The 21,628-nt window shown below is 46.2% G+C and overlaps 1 protein-coding gene and 1 non-coding gene across 15 annotated transcripts in view; both read right to left on the bottom strand.

Moving 5' to 3' along the window:
• Positions 1–21,628, bottom strand: part of ANKRD62 (ankyrin repeat domain 62) — a 102,789-nt gene that overhangs the window by 66,524 nt on the left and 14,637 nt on the right. For 5 of the 14 annotated variants that reach the window (XM_050767543.1, XM_050767544.1, XM_050767545.1 and 2 more), the window contains 7 exons: positions 13,181–13,295; positions 12,856–13,029; positions 12,164–12,270; positions 10,684–10,821; positions 8,162–8,229; positions 6,098–6,151; positions 1,948–1,984 (listed from right to left, as the gene is read on the bottom strand). In XM_050767543.1, coding sequence (XP_050623500.1) covers positions 1,948–1,984; positions 6,098–6,151; positions 8,162–8,229; positions 10,684–10,821; positions 12,164–12,270; positions 12,856–12,957 — 506 coding nt within the window. In that variant the 5' untranslated portion in view covers positions 12,958–13,029; positions 13,181–13,295. Of the gene's footprint in view, positions 1–1,947; positions 1,985–6,097; positions 6,152–8,161; positions 8,230–10,683; positions 10,822–12,163; positions 12,271–12,855; positions 13,030–13,180; positions 13,296–13,796; positions 14,186–21,628 lie in introns of those variants that run through there. The other 9 variants (XR_007721144.1, XM_050767540.1, XM_050767542.1 and 6 more) reach the window with 7 other exon arrangements.
• On the bottom strand, positions 9,323–9,428 carry LOC126941648 (U6 spliceosomal RNA). Its single transcript, XR_007721415.1, has one exon. It is a non-coding gene; the product is annotated as a U6 spliceosomal RNA (small nuclear RNA).

Below are 21,628 nucleotides of genomic sequence, written 5' to 3'. Positions count from 1 at the left end.
AAGTACTATATCTAAGTATCTTCCTTCCCATGGGCTCCCACTTCCAGATCCTTCTTCTGCAGGGCTCCATGGCAGTCTCCAAACTTTAAATCTTCAGCCTAGGAAAGTACAGCTTCCTAAAAGAATGAGCTCAAATAATCAAGGGTAGGAGCTCTCTGTTTCCCTGTTCCTGGAAAGTAAGCTAAATGGAGTTTCAATCATCCACCTCCAGCATAGGCATATGACCAACTACCCCACTGAAGCTCCATGACTGATTTGCCAGCTAATCCTACTCTTGCCTTAAGCCTACACAGATATGAGAAGAACATTAGTTAATTGGGAAAAGTGGCAGAGAAAAGGGGATGCCTGGCCTGGACCACAGATCCATGCAGTTCAGCAACCTCCAGTACCCTAGTACTCGATGTGCTCCAAGCTACCCCTCTGTAAGTTGGGGTGGAAGATGATACACATTTCTATATGCTCTAAGACTCTTCCCAGTGGCTCAAATTCTCTTAACATCTTTCCAAACAGACAAACAAACAAACAAAACTTTGATATCTGTCAGTTTTTCCAATCAGAGAACCAAAAAAGCAGCAACCCGTTTAGGACTCTCTTAAACCCACTACTTTAACTTACTTAACATGTCTTTCTTGCTAACTCCCAACATCCTGTGTTTTTCATTCCTCTAATTTATCACAAAGCCCACTATTCTGATCTCTTTTCTAAAACCCTTACTCTTATCCAACTCAGTGTCTTTGGCCTTCCCCTGCTAATTCCACTCTTATCCGCTTCCATTAAGGTTCACCAGCTCATTCCATTCTCATCCTCTTCCATTGGGATCATTAGACCCACTCTCCCTTTTCTATTATTAAAACACTCACCGACAGGATGATACACAAGAGCACTAGGCTTTGAATTGAGGAAATTGAGTTTGAATCTCATTTGTGTTACAAAGTGTACCCAAATAAATCATTTACTCTCTTTGAGTTTCAGGTTCTTCACCTGAACAACCACTTGACCCAGACGTTCAACACAGATAGAAATACTAAAGAATATTTTGTTTAGTCTCTAAGATCCCTTAAAATCCTGAAATTCTATGTGCTTTTGATTCTGTCTATTGAAAAATGAAGAATATTTAGCTGGCATGAGCACAGTAATGGAAGAAAAAACCACCAAGAAAAGCAGAGAAGAAACAAACAAACAAACAAAAAAAAATCAAGAAAAGAATACAGAAAACTCATGAAAAAAAAAAGGACTCCAGAGAAAAAGAAAAAGCTTTATGGAACTAGGCAAGGTACTTGCCTAAAGGGAAAACCACATAGAGAAGTCAGAAAGTAGAGAAATCAATTAACATTTCCTTTGAATGTGAGCAAAATATAATTAACATAACATAGTCTATATGCAGACCACCTGCAGCAAACTACTCCTCTCCAGGACTTGCCTGATGTTGCTTATGGAAAACCTAGGGCCCTGTAGCCCAGCTGAGTGAGATCTGCCCTAAAAACGTTGATGGTAAAAATAAGGTGCTGGTTACCACCGCAATTGTCAAGTACATTAGGACAAATTTCTGAACTAACCAAGCTTCTAAGAAAGACTCTAAAGAGTGTTAACGTAAAACAAAATGTGACTTTCTGAACTGATCTGATTTGGACCCGTACCTTGATCCCATTGCTGCACAGGTCTCAAGAGAAGTGATTTGGGGGCCAGGCACGCTCATGTTCAAATCATGGGTTGGCAACTTGTTAATTAACAGGATCATGGGCTAATTATCCAACCCTCCGAATCATGGTTGCCTAATTATTTAAAAAGTAGGTGATAGCACAAATACTTGCAAAGCAACATGAGGACTACAGGAAATGATAAATGTGAAGCACATAAGCCCAGAGTAAAACAACCAACAGTTATTAGTTTCTTTTCTCTGCAGTCCCTTAGAAGACATATCACTTTTCAGAATCTGTGAAATCCTACCTGTTCATGCAGTCTTCAATGGTAACAGCAGGCGCTACTAAAGAAAAAAATACATTTTAAATCAACAATAGAAACACATAAAATATCAGAATCATAAGGGAGCATGGCAGCAACTGCCTGTAATTCCAGACAGGAAAATAAGATCACAGTCAATTTCTCTTAATAATGACTGTATATCAAGCCAGGTGCCATGTGTGCGCATGTAGCCCCAGCTACTCAGAAAACTGAGGCTGAAACATCACATGAGGTCAGGAGTTGAAGGCTGCAGTGCAGTATGACTCTGCCTATGAACAGCCACTGCACTACAGCCTGGGCAACATAGCAAGACTGCCATCTCTTAAGAAATAATAATAATAAGGCCAGGCGTGGTGGCTCATGCCTGTGATCCCAGCACTTGGGGAGGCCGAGGTGGGCAGAGCACTCGAGGTCAGGAGTTCAAGATCAGCCTGGCCAACACGGTGAAACCCTGTCTGTACTAAAAATACAAAAATTAGCTGGGCATGGTGGCGGGTGTCTGTAATCCCAGATACTTGGAAGGCTGAGGCAGGAGAATTGCTTGAACCCAGAGGGCGGAGGTTGCAGTGAGCTGAGATCAGGTCATGCCACTGCACTCCAGCATGGGCGACAGAGCAACTCTGTCTCAACAACAACAATAAAAGAAATAATAATAATTATTAAATAAATGTGCATCATTCACTCAACTGTGATAATTATAGAAGTATATATAGCCACTGGATATAGTATAATACTTTACTACTGACCATAGAGTTCCTTTTGTTTCAAAACTTTTTCTTAATTGCATATAAAGCTAAAAACATGGTTCACCTATTAAAGGTACTTCTTCATAGAACAAATCAAAAAGTCAAATCTTGCATTCAAAATGTAGGATGAGTTTCTATTTCTCTCCTCAAACAGTGGATTTTTATCATTAATGGTCAATAGTACTTTAAACTTCTTTAGCAAAGAAAAAAGCCTTGTAGACTGGGCAGGGTGGCTCATTCCTGTAATCCCAGCACTTTGTGAGGTCAAGGTCGAAGGATTACATGAGGCCAAGAGTTAGAGACCAGCCTGGGCAACAAACATAGCGAGACACTCATTACTACAAAATGAAACATAAAAAATTAGCTGAGCATGCTGATGCATGCCTGTAGTCCTAGGTACTTGGGAGACTGAGATGAGAAGATTGCTTGTGCCCTGGAGTTCAAGGCTGTGGAGAGCTATGATCACACCACTGCATTCTAGCCTCAGCAACAAAGCAAGACCCTGTCTCAAAAAAAGGAAGTTATATATAGATGACTAAAAGTATGATCAAGAAATGGACCTCATATTCTAGTTAAATCACAGATCACAAATTTCTGAAAAATATAATACCAGAAAAGCACTTCACTTTAAAACTATGTCAGATAGAACAACTTGAATTTGACAATCCAGAAGATACTTAAAAAATTCTTGGCAGACCATCATCAGTGACACTGCCATTGTGACAGAAGTTTAGCATTAGAGACTAACGGAATACCAGATATACTTTAGGATAGGTAGCCAATTCTCTTGAAATAATCCACATTTGTCAAACACCCGTCTGTTAGAAATGTGTTCTGAAAATGTTTTCTTTAGGGATGAAATTCAAAAGGAAGCAATAGAAGTGCAGATATCAGAAGAGGCAAATGAAGAGGGAATTGCACTAAGAAAAATAATCAGGTACTGGGTTTTCTACTGATGTCATCAGAATTCCCAGAATGCTGAGAACTAGTATATTCAGCATATCACCTTATATTTTTCTCCATATTACACAAAAGATGTCAGTTTCTCCAAACTCCTCATCTGTAAACTACACTTCTGATCAAAACTTGAAACTGTCAAAACATGGCTGTATTATAATTCCATGACAGAGGGAGGAATGTGTCTGACAGCAGGTTCCAGTTGTTGCTACCAGATTTCAGTTTCAAAATGTATCCAGAAGAACTTATCAAGTACTTGAGTGTAAATCAAGTTTTTCCACAAGAAGCAGATAAGACAGACAATACTTTTCCTCACACGTGACCTTTAGGTTTTGACAATTCTGGAAAAATGTTGGCACGTGTACTCATCAGTCTAGATTATTTTCCCTGACCCTTTGTACATAGCTGCTGTAGTTACCAAAAAGCTAGGTAGGATCTTGGTAGATTTATTCTTTCATATTTGAACACCAGAAGTATGAATCACATCTATAGTAAACCTTACAACTCTAAAATCATTCTTTTGAAAATGGTACCACTAATGAGCTTGTAAAAGTTAAATCCATTTTACTTTTTAGTAATCTTATTTGTTAGAATTGATATTCCCTTCTTGAAATTCTCACTTTTTAAATTTTTGCAACGTCACTTCCTCTGACTCCTCTCCCACTTTTCTCTAGCTACTGCTCATTCTCCTTTGTCACCTCCCTTTTCCTTTGGGAAATCTTGCTATGCCTAGGGTTCTGTTACTGGCTTTCTTGTCATTATACACCTTCTGCACTATGGACAAGCTCACTGAGATCTATGACTTTGCTTAATAATTATAACAGGACCATTCTATGTCTGCAAATCCAACCTCAGAGTTTTATCTGCAGCTAGAAATCCTATTATCCGATTTCCTACAGAAAATATTCTTCCATGGTTGTTCCATTCAACTCAACATGTATTGGAAAAACATTCGTCTTCCCTATTCCCTATACTTCTCTATTCACCTGAAATTCCCTGTTCAAATTCAGTATAAACACTAGTATACAACCTCAAAACTTACGATCTAAGATTTCTCTCTGCCACCTAACTTTTTACTTTCATCAATCACTAAATCATATTAACTGCACCTCTTTTCTGCCTCTGCTTTATATTTCCACTGCCACAATATAAATATGTTTATATTTCTGAGTTAAACATGGCCTCTTAACTGATGTCTTTCACAGGAGGAGAAAACCCTACCAACTATTAATATTTCTTAAATTGAAAAAACTAAGACAGCAAATGAAAAGGGCATAAGGCCAAGAAAATAAATGAACATTTTTAAATGAATAAACTGAGATTCTTATAATTATTTCACCTTGCATGGGTGAAAACATCACAGTAGATTGAGACTGGAGATAAGGAAACTATAGCTTTGACTACAGACAAAGTTTCCTTTGTCTCCCAGTCTACATGGTTACCTTTCATCTACCTTCTAAGTGAGGGGTCAGCAAACTACAGGTCACAGGCCAACTCCAGTCTGCCATATGGTTTTGTACATAAACTTTTTTTGGAGCACAGTCTATCTATGCCTGCTTTCACACTTCAGTGGCAGTGTTGAGTAGCTATGACAGAGACTACATGACCTAAAATATTACCTATCTAGCCCTCTACAGAAAAAGCTTGCCAATCCTTGTTTGTACCATAACCAGAATGCCCTAATCCTCCTCAAATCTAATCTTGAGACTTCCCTGTTGAAAAATTTCTAGTGAATGCCTGCAGCAAACATTGCTGGTTCCCTACCTAAGAGCAATTCTTTATTCTTTCTTGCTGGAGAAATGCAAGTCTACTTAGATATTTATCATCCAATATCCCTCCTAGCTCCAAGAAGAGAAATGATTATTCTAAGCAAATCACAGTAATTACATTTGCTTTTCCAGTGCCTGGTTTAGAAACGAGCAGCTAGTGTAACCAAGCCAATAAAATGTCACAGGAAGTCCAACGCAAGCTTCTGACTTTTCTCCATTTTCTAAAAGAAACACGTGAAAAAAAAACAACCCTTCCAGCCTTTAGATATTGTCTTGTGAGAACATGGTGTTTGAAACTACTGCTAAGTAGCCAACCATGAAAGGAGGTATCAACAAAACACCGCGAACAGCGCAGCTGAAAGAGGGACGAGTGAGATATGATGATATCACTGAACCACCAAAACAACTTTGGCTCCCATTGTTTTAGCTGTTGTTAGTTAGGTCATCTAATGTTTGCAGTCAAAAGCACCCTACCGAAGATTTTTTTCCGTGGCCTACAGATAAGATCTACAAATTTCTAGATGTTTAAAAAGTCTTTCCTAAGCTTGACTTAGCTAGGTATTCAAATCATTTCCAACCACTCTCATAGCATACTTTTTTTTTGCGCTAGCAAAACTGAACCAACTGCTCATAAACTCTGCAAAGTTCCCTCAAGCATCTTACCTTTTGCACTTGCTTTTCCTTTTGGCAAAGGGGCAATCCTGTTAGCTGTTCCTTCTGCCAAAGATACAATCTTGTGAGATATTCCTTTTGACAGGGAGCATTCTTCTGCTTCTTTACCTGGCAAATGTCTACTCACTCTGCATGCTTACCTTAAATCCTACCCATGTTTTAAAATCTTTCATTCCCCACCATGGACATAACATATTTGGCACACACTGAATGCGATAAATACATAATAAACAATAATTATAAACTCCCAGAGGGCATCTGACACACAAAAAGCACTGAATCGAGTAGTAAATAATAAAAATGACAATAATAACCATGGCTTCTGACTATATATTTTTAAATGTTTGCATTCTGTACTTATTAGAAAAATGCTTACTACCTTAAAGACACTTGATATTTATTAAGTGGACATGAGAATGAAAATGTTTTCTTTGAAAACTCTGTTGTATAAGCATAAAAATTATGAGCACCTTAAAGGCCAAAACTATGTCTATTCTACTTTTGTCTCCTGTAACTTGGAAAGCCTAACCTATAGGCATTCTTTCATAAATATACATTAAATCAAAGATGTCCTCATACACTTCAGATTGTACAAGTGCATTAGGTGTCACATCGAGGTGGGAAAGTAGCATCTTCGTTCTTCTGAAACATTTTTTATGAAGAAAATTACCAAGCAAACCCTCTGAAAAATGGCACCCAATCACGCCTCTATTTTGGGAGGGAATGTGAAGTTGTAGGGCTGTGTGGCAGAGCACGTATCCTACCTCAAAGAGGCAGCTCCTGCTCTGTTCTGGTAATGGTTGCTGTACTTTTACTATAATGTGTTCAGCCTAGAGTTGGGTTATTCAAATATTATTATAATAATCTTTTAGCTAATAGTAACAGAGTGTCTTCTTCTAATAAATTGATGTTACCATGACAATTAACTAGCAGATAGAACAAATTTCACCCTAATGAGGTAAATATATCTCATTTTATTTCCACTTGGGGGGAATTAAGTCAATACTAGTGAGATCTTCTTGGTATAAGAATATGTAACATGGCCTGTGCTTCTCAATAAGGAATTTATTTTCTGACTTCTCCACACACTGGGTATCTTTAAAAAATAACATCCTATTGGTATTGGTACAGTTCTTATTGTTTGTTTGTTCATGGTACCAGAAAGGTCTCATTGAAATTCTAGTTTTAAGGAAAGTTACTTTTTTATGACACAAATCACCGTGTCAGAGTTGACCTCTGAATAACACAGGTTTGAACTGCAAGGGTCCACTTATCTGAAGATTTTCTTCTGCCTTTGCCACCTGAGATGGCAAGACCAATCTCTCTCTACCTCCTACTCCTCCTCAGCCTAGTCAACTTGAAGACTGAGGATGAAGAGCTTTATGATGATCCACTTTCCACTGAATGAAAATACATTCTTTCTTCATTATGATTTTCTTTATAAGTTTCTTTTTCTCTAGCTTACTTTATCGTAGTAACAATACAGTATATAATACATATAACATAACAAATATGTCTTAATTGACTGTATAATCAGTAAGGTTTCCAGTCATCAGTAAGCCACGAGTAGTTAAGTTTTAGGGGGGAGTCCAAAGTTATACACAGATTTCAAACGGAATGGGGGACTGGTACTCCCAAATCCCACAATGCTCAAGGTTGAGCTGTAATATGTATTTATTAAATGCAAAGCATTTATTTTATAAATTAAAACACCCAATTTTATACAAGTCCAATTCATCATAAGGTGACTATAAAGAAAACATACCACATATTAACTTAAAAATCTTTCTTATTTACACAAAAATATCTTCTAGAATTTCAGAAACTATGATAATGAATTTTTTTCAGATAATACTGCTTGAGATTATAAATTGCCTACAAGTAACCTTTTAAATAATTCTGAAATCTAGATAACTAAGAAAGTAATTTAAAAATATACATTCAATTTATACAGTGGTTTTTTTAAACTGCTGTTTTGTGATCAAAACTGCCTTCCTCTTACTTTTTTTATCTATGTCAGGACCATTGAGAGAAATTCACTATCAGAAGTCGTACCTGGATTCCTATTTTGAAGACGTTTACGTCTCTTGTTTGCTTTATATTCAGAAATTAGTCTGCGAATGCTATGTGTAAAAATGTAGTAAATACAATTACTATTTTAATACCGATATGAAAAACATTTACCAAATACATTACATTCTTAAGAGTATATCAAACAATATCAGAACTTTAATTATACACATTTAGTTTGTAAGCTTACAAAATTCTTACTAAGCTTCTAATTAAAGAACAAGTAAAGTACTTATGAAGTGAGGACAGTATAACTCAGTAAATTAACTCATGTAAAGTTGACATAATGGGAAATGATCTGACTCATAATAAGTCCTAGCTCTGTAACCAATGGATATTTGTTCTTGGACAAGTTGCTTCTCTTAGCCTCAATGTCTTCTTCCAAAGAATGAAGGTTTTACCACCTTATTCATTAGGTTATTATAAACGTTTAATGAAATCACATTTTAATGTGCTCAGAGAAATAGTAAAGCAATGGAATAATTTGTTCTTGAACATTTTGCTGAAATTATTTTGGAATCCCAAATGAAACCCAATGTGTATTTTCCCATATGTCCTAATATTAAAATATTATGATCTTTTGAAAATGTTAAGTCCTAATTTTGCTTATTACTTATTCTATTATTTGTAGCTTATGATTTAGGACATCTCAACTATTTCATAGTTTGTAACTAAATTTATAAATAGATTGTCTCATTAAAATAGATAACATGATTATCCATTGTTACTTATGTCAACAATCACACCAAAGGCAGAAAGCTAACAGATGTCAAGACCTGGCTTGGACTACTACTATTTGTCCTCTATAGACTCTAACTCTGAACCAGTGGATCTTTGTTAGAATGATGCTTCCTCTCCATGGTCATCTCCAACTGACAAGGAAGACAAAAACCCTCATATTTTTGAAGTGTCATGAAGGAGATGCAAGTGGTTATTTTCTCATTTCTGAGATACGTACTAACAATATATTTGCACACAACACACCATGGGTTGCTCAGCTCTATTCTTATTTCACAGATTACCTTACCCCAATGTTCTTGTAATGAAAATGTGTAATTTCATTATTGGCTAGCACCTGTTTTGCTTTGACTCACACTGTTTTCGGGAACTTGTCAGCAAACTTGTTAAATGGCCCTCTTGTAACTGTGTAATATAGACTGCTTCACAGATTGGTGCGTCATGCTTATGCAGGGGTCATGCTAATTTTCTCTGTGTTGGCCCAACTTTAGCATATGTGCTGCGAAGCAAGCACAAAGCCCTACTTTTATAAATGGATGCTGATCAGTCATGGATGAAGCTTGGCTCTGTTCAGTCCAACTCACCTACTTGAGACTTAGATAATTCTGACAAATGGCTTTCTATGAGGTAAAATTTGAAGATACTTTAAAAACTTGAGGTAGAGAGGCAAGTGGGCTGGGAGATTTTTATTATTATGGAAAACAGATCACTTGAGGGGTCAACCACAAGTTGGTGCCCACTGCTCTGAGGAAGGATAACATGGGACCTTCCTCTATCTAAGAAAAACTGCTACATAAGATATAAAAGAGCTTGGGGTAAAAATCTGGTAACAAAGAAGAAAAAACTTTGATATCTTCCTGCAACACTCTCTGAACACATCTAACAGCTTAGAACTATCCCAACTAATATTTGCTAGACAGAAGACAAACAAGGGACTCAAAGAATAACTTACCACGAAGGTCTAGGATTCCAGGCTAAGATGTGGGCTCCACATGAGGTTTTGAGTATGGGGGGAAGGGTCAACTTGCTCACTATGTGTGTGGGTAAAGCTAGGATGTCCAGCAGCCACAGCAGGGTACTGGTGCTTTGGAAACAATGGCTGGGCATATAAGCATATTTATGTGAACTACAAGTTGTGACTTGGAAACCTACGTATAGATTACTATAAAGACTGAGGATCTGAATCAGAAGGGGCAAAGGTCAATCTTTACCAGACTGCAGGAGCAGTTTCAATGACAAACAAACAGTAACAGAATCCATATAAACAACAGAATAGTTAGAATGTCCTTTCCTCAACCCCCACCCCCTGCACCCCACTGACTTGTAAAACATGATTGTCTTCCTTGGACTTAGAACCTCTTAGTTTCTTGAAAAATTCAAGGTGGAGGGTATATGAGATAGCTCCCAGGAGATAGTCCAACATTTTCTGATACACTGGACATTTCAAGACTCACATAACTAATTATAAAAATCAAGGATGTGAAACTATTTTATCCCATGCGTAGGGGTTATACTTGGAATGAAATGGAAAACATTAGGATCCCTAAGCATAAAAGTCTTAAGAGTCTTGAGTTAAAGAATCCTACACTCATTGCTACTTCTAACTTGTCTAGTCTTATGCTTGATTTCTGGCTGATGAAGTGGACTAACTCACTGCCACTCCAAAACTACCTGAACCCAACTATGAAATCTCACCTGATGTATAAGATGCAATGGTTACAATTACTTTAAACCTCAATTTAGCGTTCACTAGCCTTTTAAATACTTACGCTTGAAAGTTATAAGCAATGGCGTAGTCTTCTGCAGTCCATCCAGATATATCTCGGCAACAGACATCAACATTGTGCTGAAGAAGCTGGAAGACTACACCTGTTGATCCATTACAAGCAGCAAGTATCAGGGCTGTTCTAAAATAACAAAGAGATTGTTTCACGCTTACAAACTTTAGCAAAGTTATGTTAAAAGCTAAATTTATATACTTTACCAATTTAATAAGCCTGTCCATGTAGAATTAACCAATTATATGTACTAATAGACACAAGCATCTTGGGTGCTGAAGGGGTCATCTTTGTAAATTGCCACCAAAGCCAAATGGAAGGAACAACAAGGAAGCCTCTTGTCCCACTGGGATATGACATAGCAGAAGTTGCTAAAATAAAGTCTTTGGATGGGCAGGATACTATGCTTAGGTGAACTATCTAAAGTAGCTAAAAATTTAAGCAAAGAATTATCCATTTCTTCCCTAGTCTGACATAATATATTGTAATTCAATATCAGCTTGGGGTCAATAAGTAAGAGCTATCTGCAGGTTTAAAACAATAACAATAATGCTAATAATAGACATAGTAGTTTCAGTTAATAATGCTGATAATCATATGCGAGGCACTGGATTAAATGCAATATATACACACATTACTTATACACAACCACCCTTGAAGGATATATTATCCTCTTTTTTCATATAGGAAAACATACTTGGTGATAAGTAATGTTCCCAAGGTCACACATCTCGCAAGTAGAAAAGCTAAGAATTAAACCCAGTCTTGTGTGAATCTACAGCCTGTCTCTTTTTTTCTCATTGTCACCCATGGCTTGTATTCATTAAAAGAAAAGTTTACCCATTTAAAGCTATCTTTTTTCCCTCTGCCCATACTAATTAAAAATAACATCAAAATACGCTAGAGATAAAAAGAAGAAAAAACCCAATGAACCCGCAGTATCTGGCAAGAGCAATTAATAGTTACATAGGAATAACCTAACATTAATATTCTTGAAAGAAAGCAAGCTAAAGCAAAGAGTCACCCAAAAGACAAAGTGATTTTCAACTCTAATTTATCTTTAACATGGTATTTTTAAAGGAAAAGCAGGTAAGAAGCAGAGGTTGAAAGTACTATAGAAGAGTTAAGAAATTTCAATATTGAGTCACAAAGTGAACTAAAAGTTGAAGTCCATACTTTTAAATGAAACCAATATGAAATCCCTTTAGTTAATATAAGATAATATGACTTAAAATATCACCTCATCCATCAACAAACATCAGTCAATATAATGAGATGAATCCTGCAATACACCATTTTTATGCCGCCCAGTCCAAATAATTGTTTTTCTACCTAACTGATGATTTGTGTTATTTCTCTCTACCCCAATAATAATAAGTTAATCTCATCAATGTAATATTTCTGACAAGTGACTGTTACCACTCTAGAACAACACTCAGGTTTAAAAATGCACAAAAAAGAACTACTGTACCTTCCAAAATTATCTATTGCAGTTAAATCTGGTTTTTTCTTCAACAAAAATGTCACCATTTGCTCTTTTTTCCTATTTATGGCAAGTAAAAGTGATGTATATTCATCCTGCAAAACAGCAAAAACAATTTTTAATTCACAAAATTACATACTTCCCAACTGAACTGAAAACCTTTGTTAAGATCCTATGAACATAAACATGAAGCAGAAAGCAAATTAAAAGCAATCCCTTCCTTCTCACTCCACTGTGCTCGCCCACACGCTGCTCCTTCCCTTTCAGATACCCCTCCTAGGGTGTCTGGAAGGCACAGCAACAGACTGGAGCACATATGCCTCATATAAAGGGGTAACCACTGCACAGCATACTGAACAGTGATATGAGCTCAAGGGAATCCAGATGGAACCTTTAAGAGAAGCCTGAAATCTAGATCTGTGTATGTATCTCCTAAATTTTACATGTTGACACAACTTATGGAAGTAAGCTAAACTAAACCTATGGGGCACATTTAGACTACAGACCTCGTGTTTTCATATTTGCTATGAATGTATTTTTAAATAGCTGTATGTAAAGCCAATATTTGCATGTAATATATTTCCTTCTAGTTTCAGATGTTTTACTAAAATAAAAAATCACGTTAACGGTAAAACAAATACACTTGAAATACTTTGAAAAGAACATTGGTTGATCTATACCTGGCTTTTTGCTTCAATATCTGCACCATATGCAAGCAGTTTTCCTGCCATTGATATATTCTCATTATCAATGGCATAGTGCAGAGCAGTGTTGCCATACATATCTCTAACATTTGGGTCAGCGCCATGTTCCAGCAGGATGGATGCACAAACTTCTTCTTGACATTGTACAGCCTGTCAGTATCAGACCAAGAAATAGACTGTAAATTCCAGGAAATCTTCCACAGGATTCACCAACTCATTATATTTCAGTGAGGTGAATTAGTTTTATTCTGTGAATTTAAATTAAATCCATCCCATGCTGAAAGAGTTGGCTACCACATACCTTGATCAGAGCTGTCCTGTTTTCACTGTCAGTGAGGTTAAGCTGGCATTTTCTGGCCACCAAGTCAGCTACCACTCCCGGATGGCCGTGGGCACACGCCAAATGTAGAGCAGTCCTAGGAGAGGGAGAGGTCATTTTAGGCAAATGTAGTGCACAGTCCCAACATACAATGATGCATGGAATTGTAAACATCAAATAGTATGTTATCCCTCTGCCTTCAGAACAAATAGTTACTCTTCTTGTCAAGAAAGGCAAGGTTTCCACATCCCAGGTGCTGCTGAGCCTGCCAGGGTAGAAAGCCCAGTGCCCTTGGTGACAGCACTGACCCCACCCCCACCCTTGCAGCCTACCCACATCCTAACCAACTCTGCCCCCTACCAGTCCCCTCACTCCATCCAACCCCCATCCCATCCAATCCTCACTCCACTCCACTTCCCACCACAGTCTCCCACCCCATCCACCCCCCACCCAACTCACCCCCACCACAGTCCCCCACCCCACCCACGCCTTCACCCCGCACCATATCTCCCCTACCCCGAAACCAGGAACGGGGGCTTCTCCCATATCCCCAGGCCTCCTTCCGCAGCCCCCAGCGCCGGCTTCCAGTTCCCCTGACCTGTTCTTCTTGTCTTTGTTGTTCACGTCATTCAGCCCGAGCAAGATGCTCTCCTGCACCTTGTTCACATCACCCGCGATGGCAGCTTTGTGGATCATGCCCAGATCCTTCTGCCGGACTCGGTACCCGGGATTTGAGAAGCCATCCTTGCCACGATTCTCCCTCCAGGGAGCCATGCATCCCCCGCAGGTCCCCAGGAATGATCCCCCAACCCCCATCCTGAAGCCAAAGATCTTCTCCCAGGTTGAGGGACCGGCTTCAAGACACCTCAGCTCCCACTCGCTTTCTGCCGCTCTGGAGCACAGCACCAGCACGTAACCAGGTCCAGCCGCTACCTCCGTCAAGGACACTCCAGTCTCCAGCCGCTCGGAGGAGCACCTAGCCTAGCAGAGCCGTTAGGCACCAGCGCGCATGCGCACCTCAGCCGCCCCACGACGCCCTCCGCGGAGAAACCCTTGCTCTCGCGGGCGCCACCTACTGGCGGCACCCTCTGCCCGAACCGTTAGGCACCAGCGCGCATGCGCACCTCAGCCGCCCCACGAGGCCCTCCGCGGAGAAACCCTTGCTCTCGCGGGCGCCACCTGCTGGCGGCACCCTCTGCCCGAACTGTTAGGCACCAGCGCGCATGAGCATCTCAGCCGCCCCACGAGGCCCTCCGCCGAGAAACCGCTAGCTCTTCCGGGTGCCACCTGCTGGCGACACCCTCTGCCCGAACCGTTAGGCACCAGCACGCATGCGCACCTCAGCCGGCCCACGAGGCCCTCCGCGGAGAAACCCTTGCTCTCGCGGGCGCCACCTGCTGGCGGCACCCTCTGCCCGAACCGTTAGGCACCAGCGCGCATGAGCATCTCAGCCGGCCCACGAGGCCCTCGGGAGAAAGAGCCCTGGGCCACGCGTACTCTCGCGGGCGCTCCGCGTAGGCGGCCCCCTACCCAGCTAGTAGGCCATGCTCCCCAGAGTGGGCAGGGATCCCTGGCGCGCACCACCCGCCCTGCCCCAGGGATCCACTGACTGCTCTGCCCATGCCTGCTGCTAGGACATGGCCTGGGAAGCTCAGCAGCCTCCTGGATGAAGGGTTTGCCGCCGCCACGGGGAGACTTCAGGACTTAGTTGCCTCCTGGCAGCCGGCAATGCAGTCCTGCTATTGGGGAAGGGGTGGCATAAAGAGCCAGGCATTTGATACCCAGCAGGGACTCCGAAGAGGAAGCCACAGAGCTGTAGATCTGCCCTGGTTGGCCCTGCCCTGCCTTTGCCCTGTGCTACCCTGGGCCTGCTCTACCCTGCCTTTGGCCCTGCCCTGACCCCACCTTGGCCCTCACACTGGCCCTAACGCAGACCTGGCCCTAGTCCTGGCCTTGGCCCGGCACTGACCCTGCTCCTGGCCCTGGTCCTTCCATGGCCCTGGCTCTGCATGGCCATAGCCCTGGCCCCCTCCAAGACCCCGACTGCGAGTCGCAGGCCCCGGAGATGCAGCGGCGAGCCCAAGAGTACAATGATCTTTGGCCTGGCACAGCGTTTTAAATAATATTCTAATGTAATCTGTCAGGGTCAGGACCAAGACGGGGCCAGGGCTGGAGCTGATAGGATCATTGCCAGGGGGCAGGACCAGGGCCACGGCAGGACCAGGGTCAGGAGCAGGACCAGGACCACGGCAGGACCAGGGTCAGGAGCAGGGCCAGGGCCACGGCAGGACCAGGGTCAGGAGCAGGGCCAGGGCCACGGCAGGACCAGGGTCAGGAGCAGGGCCAGGGTCAGGAGCAGGGCCAGGGCCACGGCAGGACCAGGGTCAGAAGCAGGGCCATGGCAGGACCAGGGTCAAGAGCAGGGTCAGTGCCGGGCCAAGGCCAGGGCTAGGGCCAGGTCTGCACTAGGGCTAGTGTGAGGGCCAAGGTAGGGTCAGGGCAGGGCAGCGTAGAGCAGGCCCAGGGTAGCGGAGAGGGAATGCAGGGCAGGGCCAACCAGGGCAAGTCTATGGCCAGGGCAGGGCCAGGAGCAGGGTAGGTGTAGGGCCAGGGCAGGGCCAAGACAATGGTGGCTCCAGGGCAGGGCCAAGGTTAGGACCACAGTCATGTCCAAGGCCAGTGCCAGGGGCAGGGCCAGGGTCATCTAAGGACCAGGGACAAAGCTAGGCCCAGAGCAGGGCCAGGACAGGTACCTGGCAGGACCAGGGTCTGAGACAGGGCCATGGAAGGGCCAGGGCCACAGCCAGGTCTGTACTATGGCTAGGTCCAAGACAGGGCCCAGACAAGGCTAGGGTGAGGGCTAAGGTAGGGCCAGGGCAGGGTCAAAGATAGGGTAGGGCCAAGACAGGGCCAGGGAACCATAGGTCCAAGGCAGGGTAGCGCCAGGGCAGTGCCAAGTCTAGGGCAGGGCCAGGGAACAGCCAGGGCAGGAACAGGGCCATGACCCTGGCAAGGGGAGGGCCAGGTTCGGGGCAGAAGCAGAACAAGGGCAGGGACAGTGCAGGTTCATGGCACAGCCGGGTCCAGAAGGGTCTGGGCCATGGGAAAACCAAAGACAGGGCTGGGGCTAGGACAGTGGCAGGGCCAGAGTGAGGACAAGGGCTGGAGCAGTGCAAGACCAAGGTAGGGTCAGACATTTCAGGGTCACCACAGGTTCAGGGCCAGGGCAGAACTAGGGTAAGTTCTCAAGCAGAGAAGGGCCAGGGCCAGGACAGGTTGAGGGCACGGCCAGAACAGGAGCAGGGCCAGGGCCAGGGCAAGGCCTGAGCATGGTAAGGGTCAAAGTCAGGGCCAGGGTAGGGACAGGGCCAGGGATGTGGCAGGACCAGGGGCAAGGCCAAAGCCAGGGCTGAGACACGGCATGGTATGGCCAGTGCAGGACAGGACCACAGCTGGCCCATAGAGAGAGCAGGGCCAATTCCAAGGCAGAGCCAGGCTAGTGCCAGGACTGAGGCGTATCAGGGATGTCCAGGGTGGGGCCGGAGCCGGAGCCAGAGCCAGAGCTGAGCCAGGGCATGGCCAAGGCAGGGTAGGTCAAGGCAATGGAACGGCCAAGACACTTCCAAGTCCAGTTGAGGGCCAGGGCCAGGGCCAGGGCCAGGTCTGGGCTAGGGCCAGGTCCAGAGCAGGGCCTAGCCAAGGCTAGGGTGAGGGCCAAGTTAGGGCCAGGGCAGGGTCAAAGCCAGAGTAGGGCAAAGGCAGGACCAGGACAGGGTGATGACACAGCCAGAGCACAGCAGGGCAGGGTGATGCCAAGACTAGTGGCAGACCAGTGCCAACTCAGGGGCAAGGAAAGGCCAGGGCCAGGGCAGAGCCAGGAAAGGGTCTGGGTCAGGGCCAGGACCAAGGCAGAGCAGGGCTAGGGCCAGGCCAGAGTTAGGGCAGGTCCTTGGCAGGGCCAGGTTCCAGGCTAGGGCCAGGGCAGCGGCAGGGGCAGGGGCAGGGCCTGGATAAGGGCAGGACCAGGGTCAGGGCCAGGGCTTGGGCTGGACCAGGACAAGACCACAGCGAGGCCATAGTGGGGGCAGGGCAAAAGCCAAGACAGGGTCAGGGCAGGTCCAGGGAGGGGCCAGTGCCAGGCAGGGCCAGGACACAATCAGGGCAGGGTAAGGTAGGGTAATGGCACCACTGCACCATGGCAGGGCAAGGTCAGTGCCAGGAAAGGGCAGAACAGGCAGGGCCATGGTGTGGCCAGGGCAGGGCCAGGACAAATCAGGGCCAGGACACGACCAACGCCAGGTCAGGGCCATAACAGGACCAGGACCATGACCGTTGGCAGGACCAGGGTCAGGACAAGGGGCGGGGCCAGAGCCAAGGCAAGGACAGTGCAGGTTCAGGGAAGGTCCAGGGCAGAGGCAGAGCCAGGGCCTGGGCTAGGGAAGGGCCAGTGCAAGGGCAGGGCCAGGGCAGGACAGGACCCGGACAGCCCAGGTAACAGTAGGGCAGGTCCAAGGCAGGGCTGGGCCGAAGGCCAAGGCCATGCCCAGAGTAAGGCCAAGGCAGAGGCAGGGCCCCAGCATGGGCAGCCTTGGGCAGGGCAGGGCCAGGGTAGTGCAGTGCCTAGTCAGGGCTGGGCCAGGATAGGACCAGAACCGGGGCAGGGCCAGGGCCAGGGTAGAACCAGGGCAGGTCATGGCCAGGGAAAATCCAGGGGCAGGGTAATAGCCAGGGACATGATAGGACCAAGGCCAGGGCCAGGATAGTGCCAGAAGTAGGGCAGAACCAGGGCCAGGGGAGGGATATGGCAGGGCTGGGTCTTGGGACAGGGCCAGGTCATGGCCAGGGCCATGGCAGGACCAGGGCCAGTGGAGGGCCAGGGTAGGGCTAGGGTAGCACAGGGCCAAGACAGGGCAGGGCCAGTGAAGCACAAGGACTGGGCCAGGAGATGGAAGAGCAGGGACAAGGAAGTCCAGGGCCAGAGCCAGGTCTGGGATATAAACAGGGCAGGGACACCCACATGGCAGGACCAGAAGGGACCAGGGCAAGGGCACGGACAGAGAAGGACCAGGGAAAAAGAATGGCCAGGGAAGGGCCAGAGCAGAACCAGAGCCAGGACAGGCCAAAGGTAGGGCCAAGGCAGGCAAGGCCAGGGGAGGGCAGGGCCAGAGCAGGGTGAGGGTAGGGCCAGGGTGAGGTCATGGCCAGGGCAGGACTAGGATAGCAAAGGGCCAAGGCAGGGCCAGGGCAGGGCGGAACCAAGGAGGGGCCAGGTCCAAGGCATGGCCAGTGTGTGGCCTGGACATTGTCAGGGCCAGGGCCAGGACAGGTCCAACACAGGGCCAGAGGCTGGGCCAGGGTGAAGGCTGGGCCAGGGCCAGGGCTAGAGCGATGGCAGGGCCAGGGAGAAGGCAGAACCAGGCAGGGTCCAGAGCAAGGGGAGGGCCAAGGCCAAGGCAGGGCAAGGCCAGGGTAGGAAAATGACAGGGTAGGGCAAGGCCAGGGAAAGGCAAGGCCTGGGAAGGGCAAAGCCTGGGAAGGGCAAGGCCAGGGTAGGGCCAGGGCCAGGTCAGGGCTAGGGTAGCATAGGGCATGGCCAAAAGCAGGGCAGGGCCGTAACATGGGCAGGATTAGAAAACAGGGCCAAGTCAAGATCTAGACCAGGGCATGGTGGGGACAATACAGGGCCATGACAGAGGATGGCAAGGCAGGTCCTGTGCTATGTCATGGACAGGGTAGGCCCAGGATCAGGCCAGGGCAGGGACAAGGCCAAGGCAGTGTCGGGACAGAGCAGGGCTAGTGCAGGGCCAATGCAGGGTGAAGGCAAGGCCAGGGAATGGACGGGCAGGGCAGGATCAAGGAAGGGCCAGGACAGGGCCAGGGCAGGGTCAGGGCCAGGACAAGGGTACGGCCAGGGCAAGGAATATGGTAGGACCCGGGCTGGGCCCAGGCTGGGATGCGCAGGGCAGGCCATGGCCTGGTCAAGGCAGGGCCAGAGCCAGGCCATAGAGAGGGGAGGGTCAACACCAAGGCAAGGTCAGGGCAGGTCCAGGGTCAAGGCAGGGCTAAGGCCCAGGCAGGTCCGCAGCAGTACAAGGGCAGAGTAGGGCACAGCAATGGCAGGACCAGGCCATGGCAGTGCCTGGTCAACTCCAGGGAAGGCCCAGAGCCATGGAAGGACCAGGGTCAGGACAAGGGGCAGAGCCAGAGCCAAGGCCAGGCCAGCACAGGTTCAGGGACGGTCCAGGGCAGAGGCAGGGTCAGGGCCTGAGCCAGGGAAGGGCCAGTGCGAGGGTAGGGACATAGTAGTACAGGGCCAAGACAGGGACAGGGTGGGGCCAGGGCAGGGCAGGGCTGAGACAGGCCAGATAACAGTAGGGCAAGTGCAGGGCAGAGCAGTGCAAGGCAAGGTCCATGGCAGGGGCAGGGCAGGACCAGGCCGAATGCCAATGCACCGGCCCTCCCTACAAGGCTCCTACCACCTGGCCACCGCTGCAGGCCTGCCCCCACACTGGCTGCAGCCACCTGCCCTCCTAGTGCAGCCGCCCTCCTAATGCTCTGGCGTGCTGCAGTCTCTGTCACTGCCACCAACCTACAGTGGGGTGAGCCGCGGTCTCCCAGGCTCCAGCCTCCAGTCTATGGCAGGTGTCTCCTCCTCCCCTGGCACAGAGCAGCTGGGCAGGCAAAGCCAGGAAAGCCTGCCAGAAAAAGAGGAAGATGCAAGGTAGCGTCAGAGCCTCACCTTGTCATGCCAGCCACTGGGTGGCAGGGACCAGTTTCAGTGAAGGGACTCACACCCACCCTCCAAAGTCCAGCCTCTCCTTTTGGCCCAAGCTGGCCAGGAACTGGAGCCTGGGGTGGGTGATGGAGACACCATAGCACCCAGCTCCTCACCCCACAGGAACCGCTGGGCCCACTGGGGCTGCACTCCTCGGGGAGCAGGAGTAGCAGAAACTCAGACCCAGCCAACCCTCCACACCCAGGTGCCAATTCCCATTCCAGACGCCTCCACGCACAGGGCACTGTCCCCTGTGGTGTCCGCTACTCCATACCTGGGGGTGCCAGGCAGTCTCTGTGGCACAGACCCAGAGTGCAAGGGCTCAGTAGCCACAGCAGGTGTGGGGGCTCTGCCATGCTCAGGATTCCCATGGAAACACTGTGCACCTGCCATGCTCCAGTATGAGCAAGAGGAGGTCGCCCTCTGGAGTGTGGAGTCCAGGGAGAAGAGAACTGCTCCTTCCTTGGATGCCACCACTGTCGCTGCAAGCTCTGCCTACCGCCGCCAGCAGTGCAGCCCCTGATAACCCCCAACTCACCCCCCTCCACGACTAGTCCTGCCCTCAATACTGCCCCCCACCTTCACCCCCCAATGCTGCCAGCAGTGTAGTACCCGATAGTGCCCCTAACCTGTCCTCCTCCATGGGCATTGCAGCCCCAGAGAGTGTCAATAACCCACTCCCCGCCATGGGCAGCACAGCCCTGTATAGTGCTACCAACCAGTACCCCCAATGCAGGCAGTGACACCCCAGATAGTGCCCCCAAACCAGCCCCCACTGCAAAAAGTGCAGCCCCAGATAGCCCCTGTCCCACCACACTGGTTGGACTGCAGTCTGTTGACACCAACACCAACTGCAGTGGGGCAAGTTGCTGGGCCGCAGGCTCTAGCCTCCAGCAGCCAGGCATGGAGCAGCTCTTGCTGATGGCTGCCTCCTACCAGTTCAACCACAGTGCTGTCTCCGTGGTCATCCTCTTTTTGAGTACAAAGGAATAAAACTAGGTATCAATAAGAAGAGGAATTTTGGAAACCATACAATCATATGGAAGTGAAACAATACACTCCTGAATGAATCACTAGTGGATCAATGAAGATACTAAGATGAAAATTGAAAAATTTCTTGAAACAAAAGGTAATGAAAACACAATATATCAAAACTTATGATACACAGAAAGCAGTACAAAGGCATAAATTTATAGCTTTAAGTGACTACCATCCAAATAGAAGAAAAACTTCAAATAAACAATGTATCTTTTAAGAACTAGTAAGGAACTAAACCCCAAATAAGAAAAGAAATAATAAAGATCATAGCAGAAATAAAATCGAAATGAAAAAAATACACAAGATTAAACCAAAAGTCGGTTTTCTGGAAAGTTAAACAAAATTGACAAACTTTTAGCCAGGCTAAGAAATAAGAGAGAAGATTCAAATAAAATCAAGAGATTAAAAAAAGGAGATATTACAACTGATACTTCAGAAATTCAAAGGATCATAACTGGCTATTATATGACAATAAATTTGACAGCCTAGTAGAAACTGACAAATTCCTAGATGCATACAACCTACCTAGGTTGAACCATGACAACATCCAAGACCAGAACAGATCGGTAACAAGTAATGACATCGAAGCCATCAGAAAAAGTCTCCCAGTAAAGAAA

The sequence above is a fragment of the Macaca thibetana genome, chromosome 18 (genome assembly GCF_024542745.1).
Source record: "Macaca thibetana thibetana isolate TM-01 chromosome 18, ASM2454274v1, whole genome shotgun sequence".
Taxonomy (NCBI): domain Eukaryota; kingdom Metazoa; phylum Chordata; class Mammalia; order Primates; family Cercopithecidae; genus Macaca; species Macaca thibetana.
The sequence above is the reverse complement of the archived record's forward strand: the minus strand, read 5'-3'. Positions and strand labels throughout refer to the sequence as shown.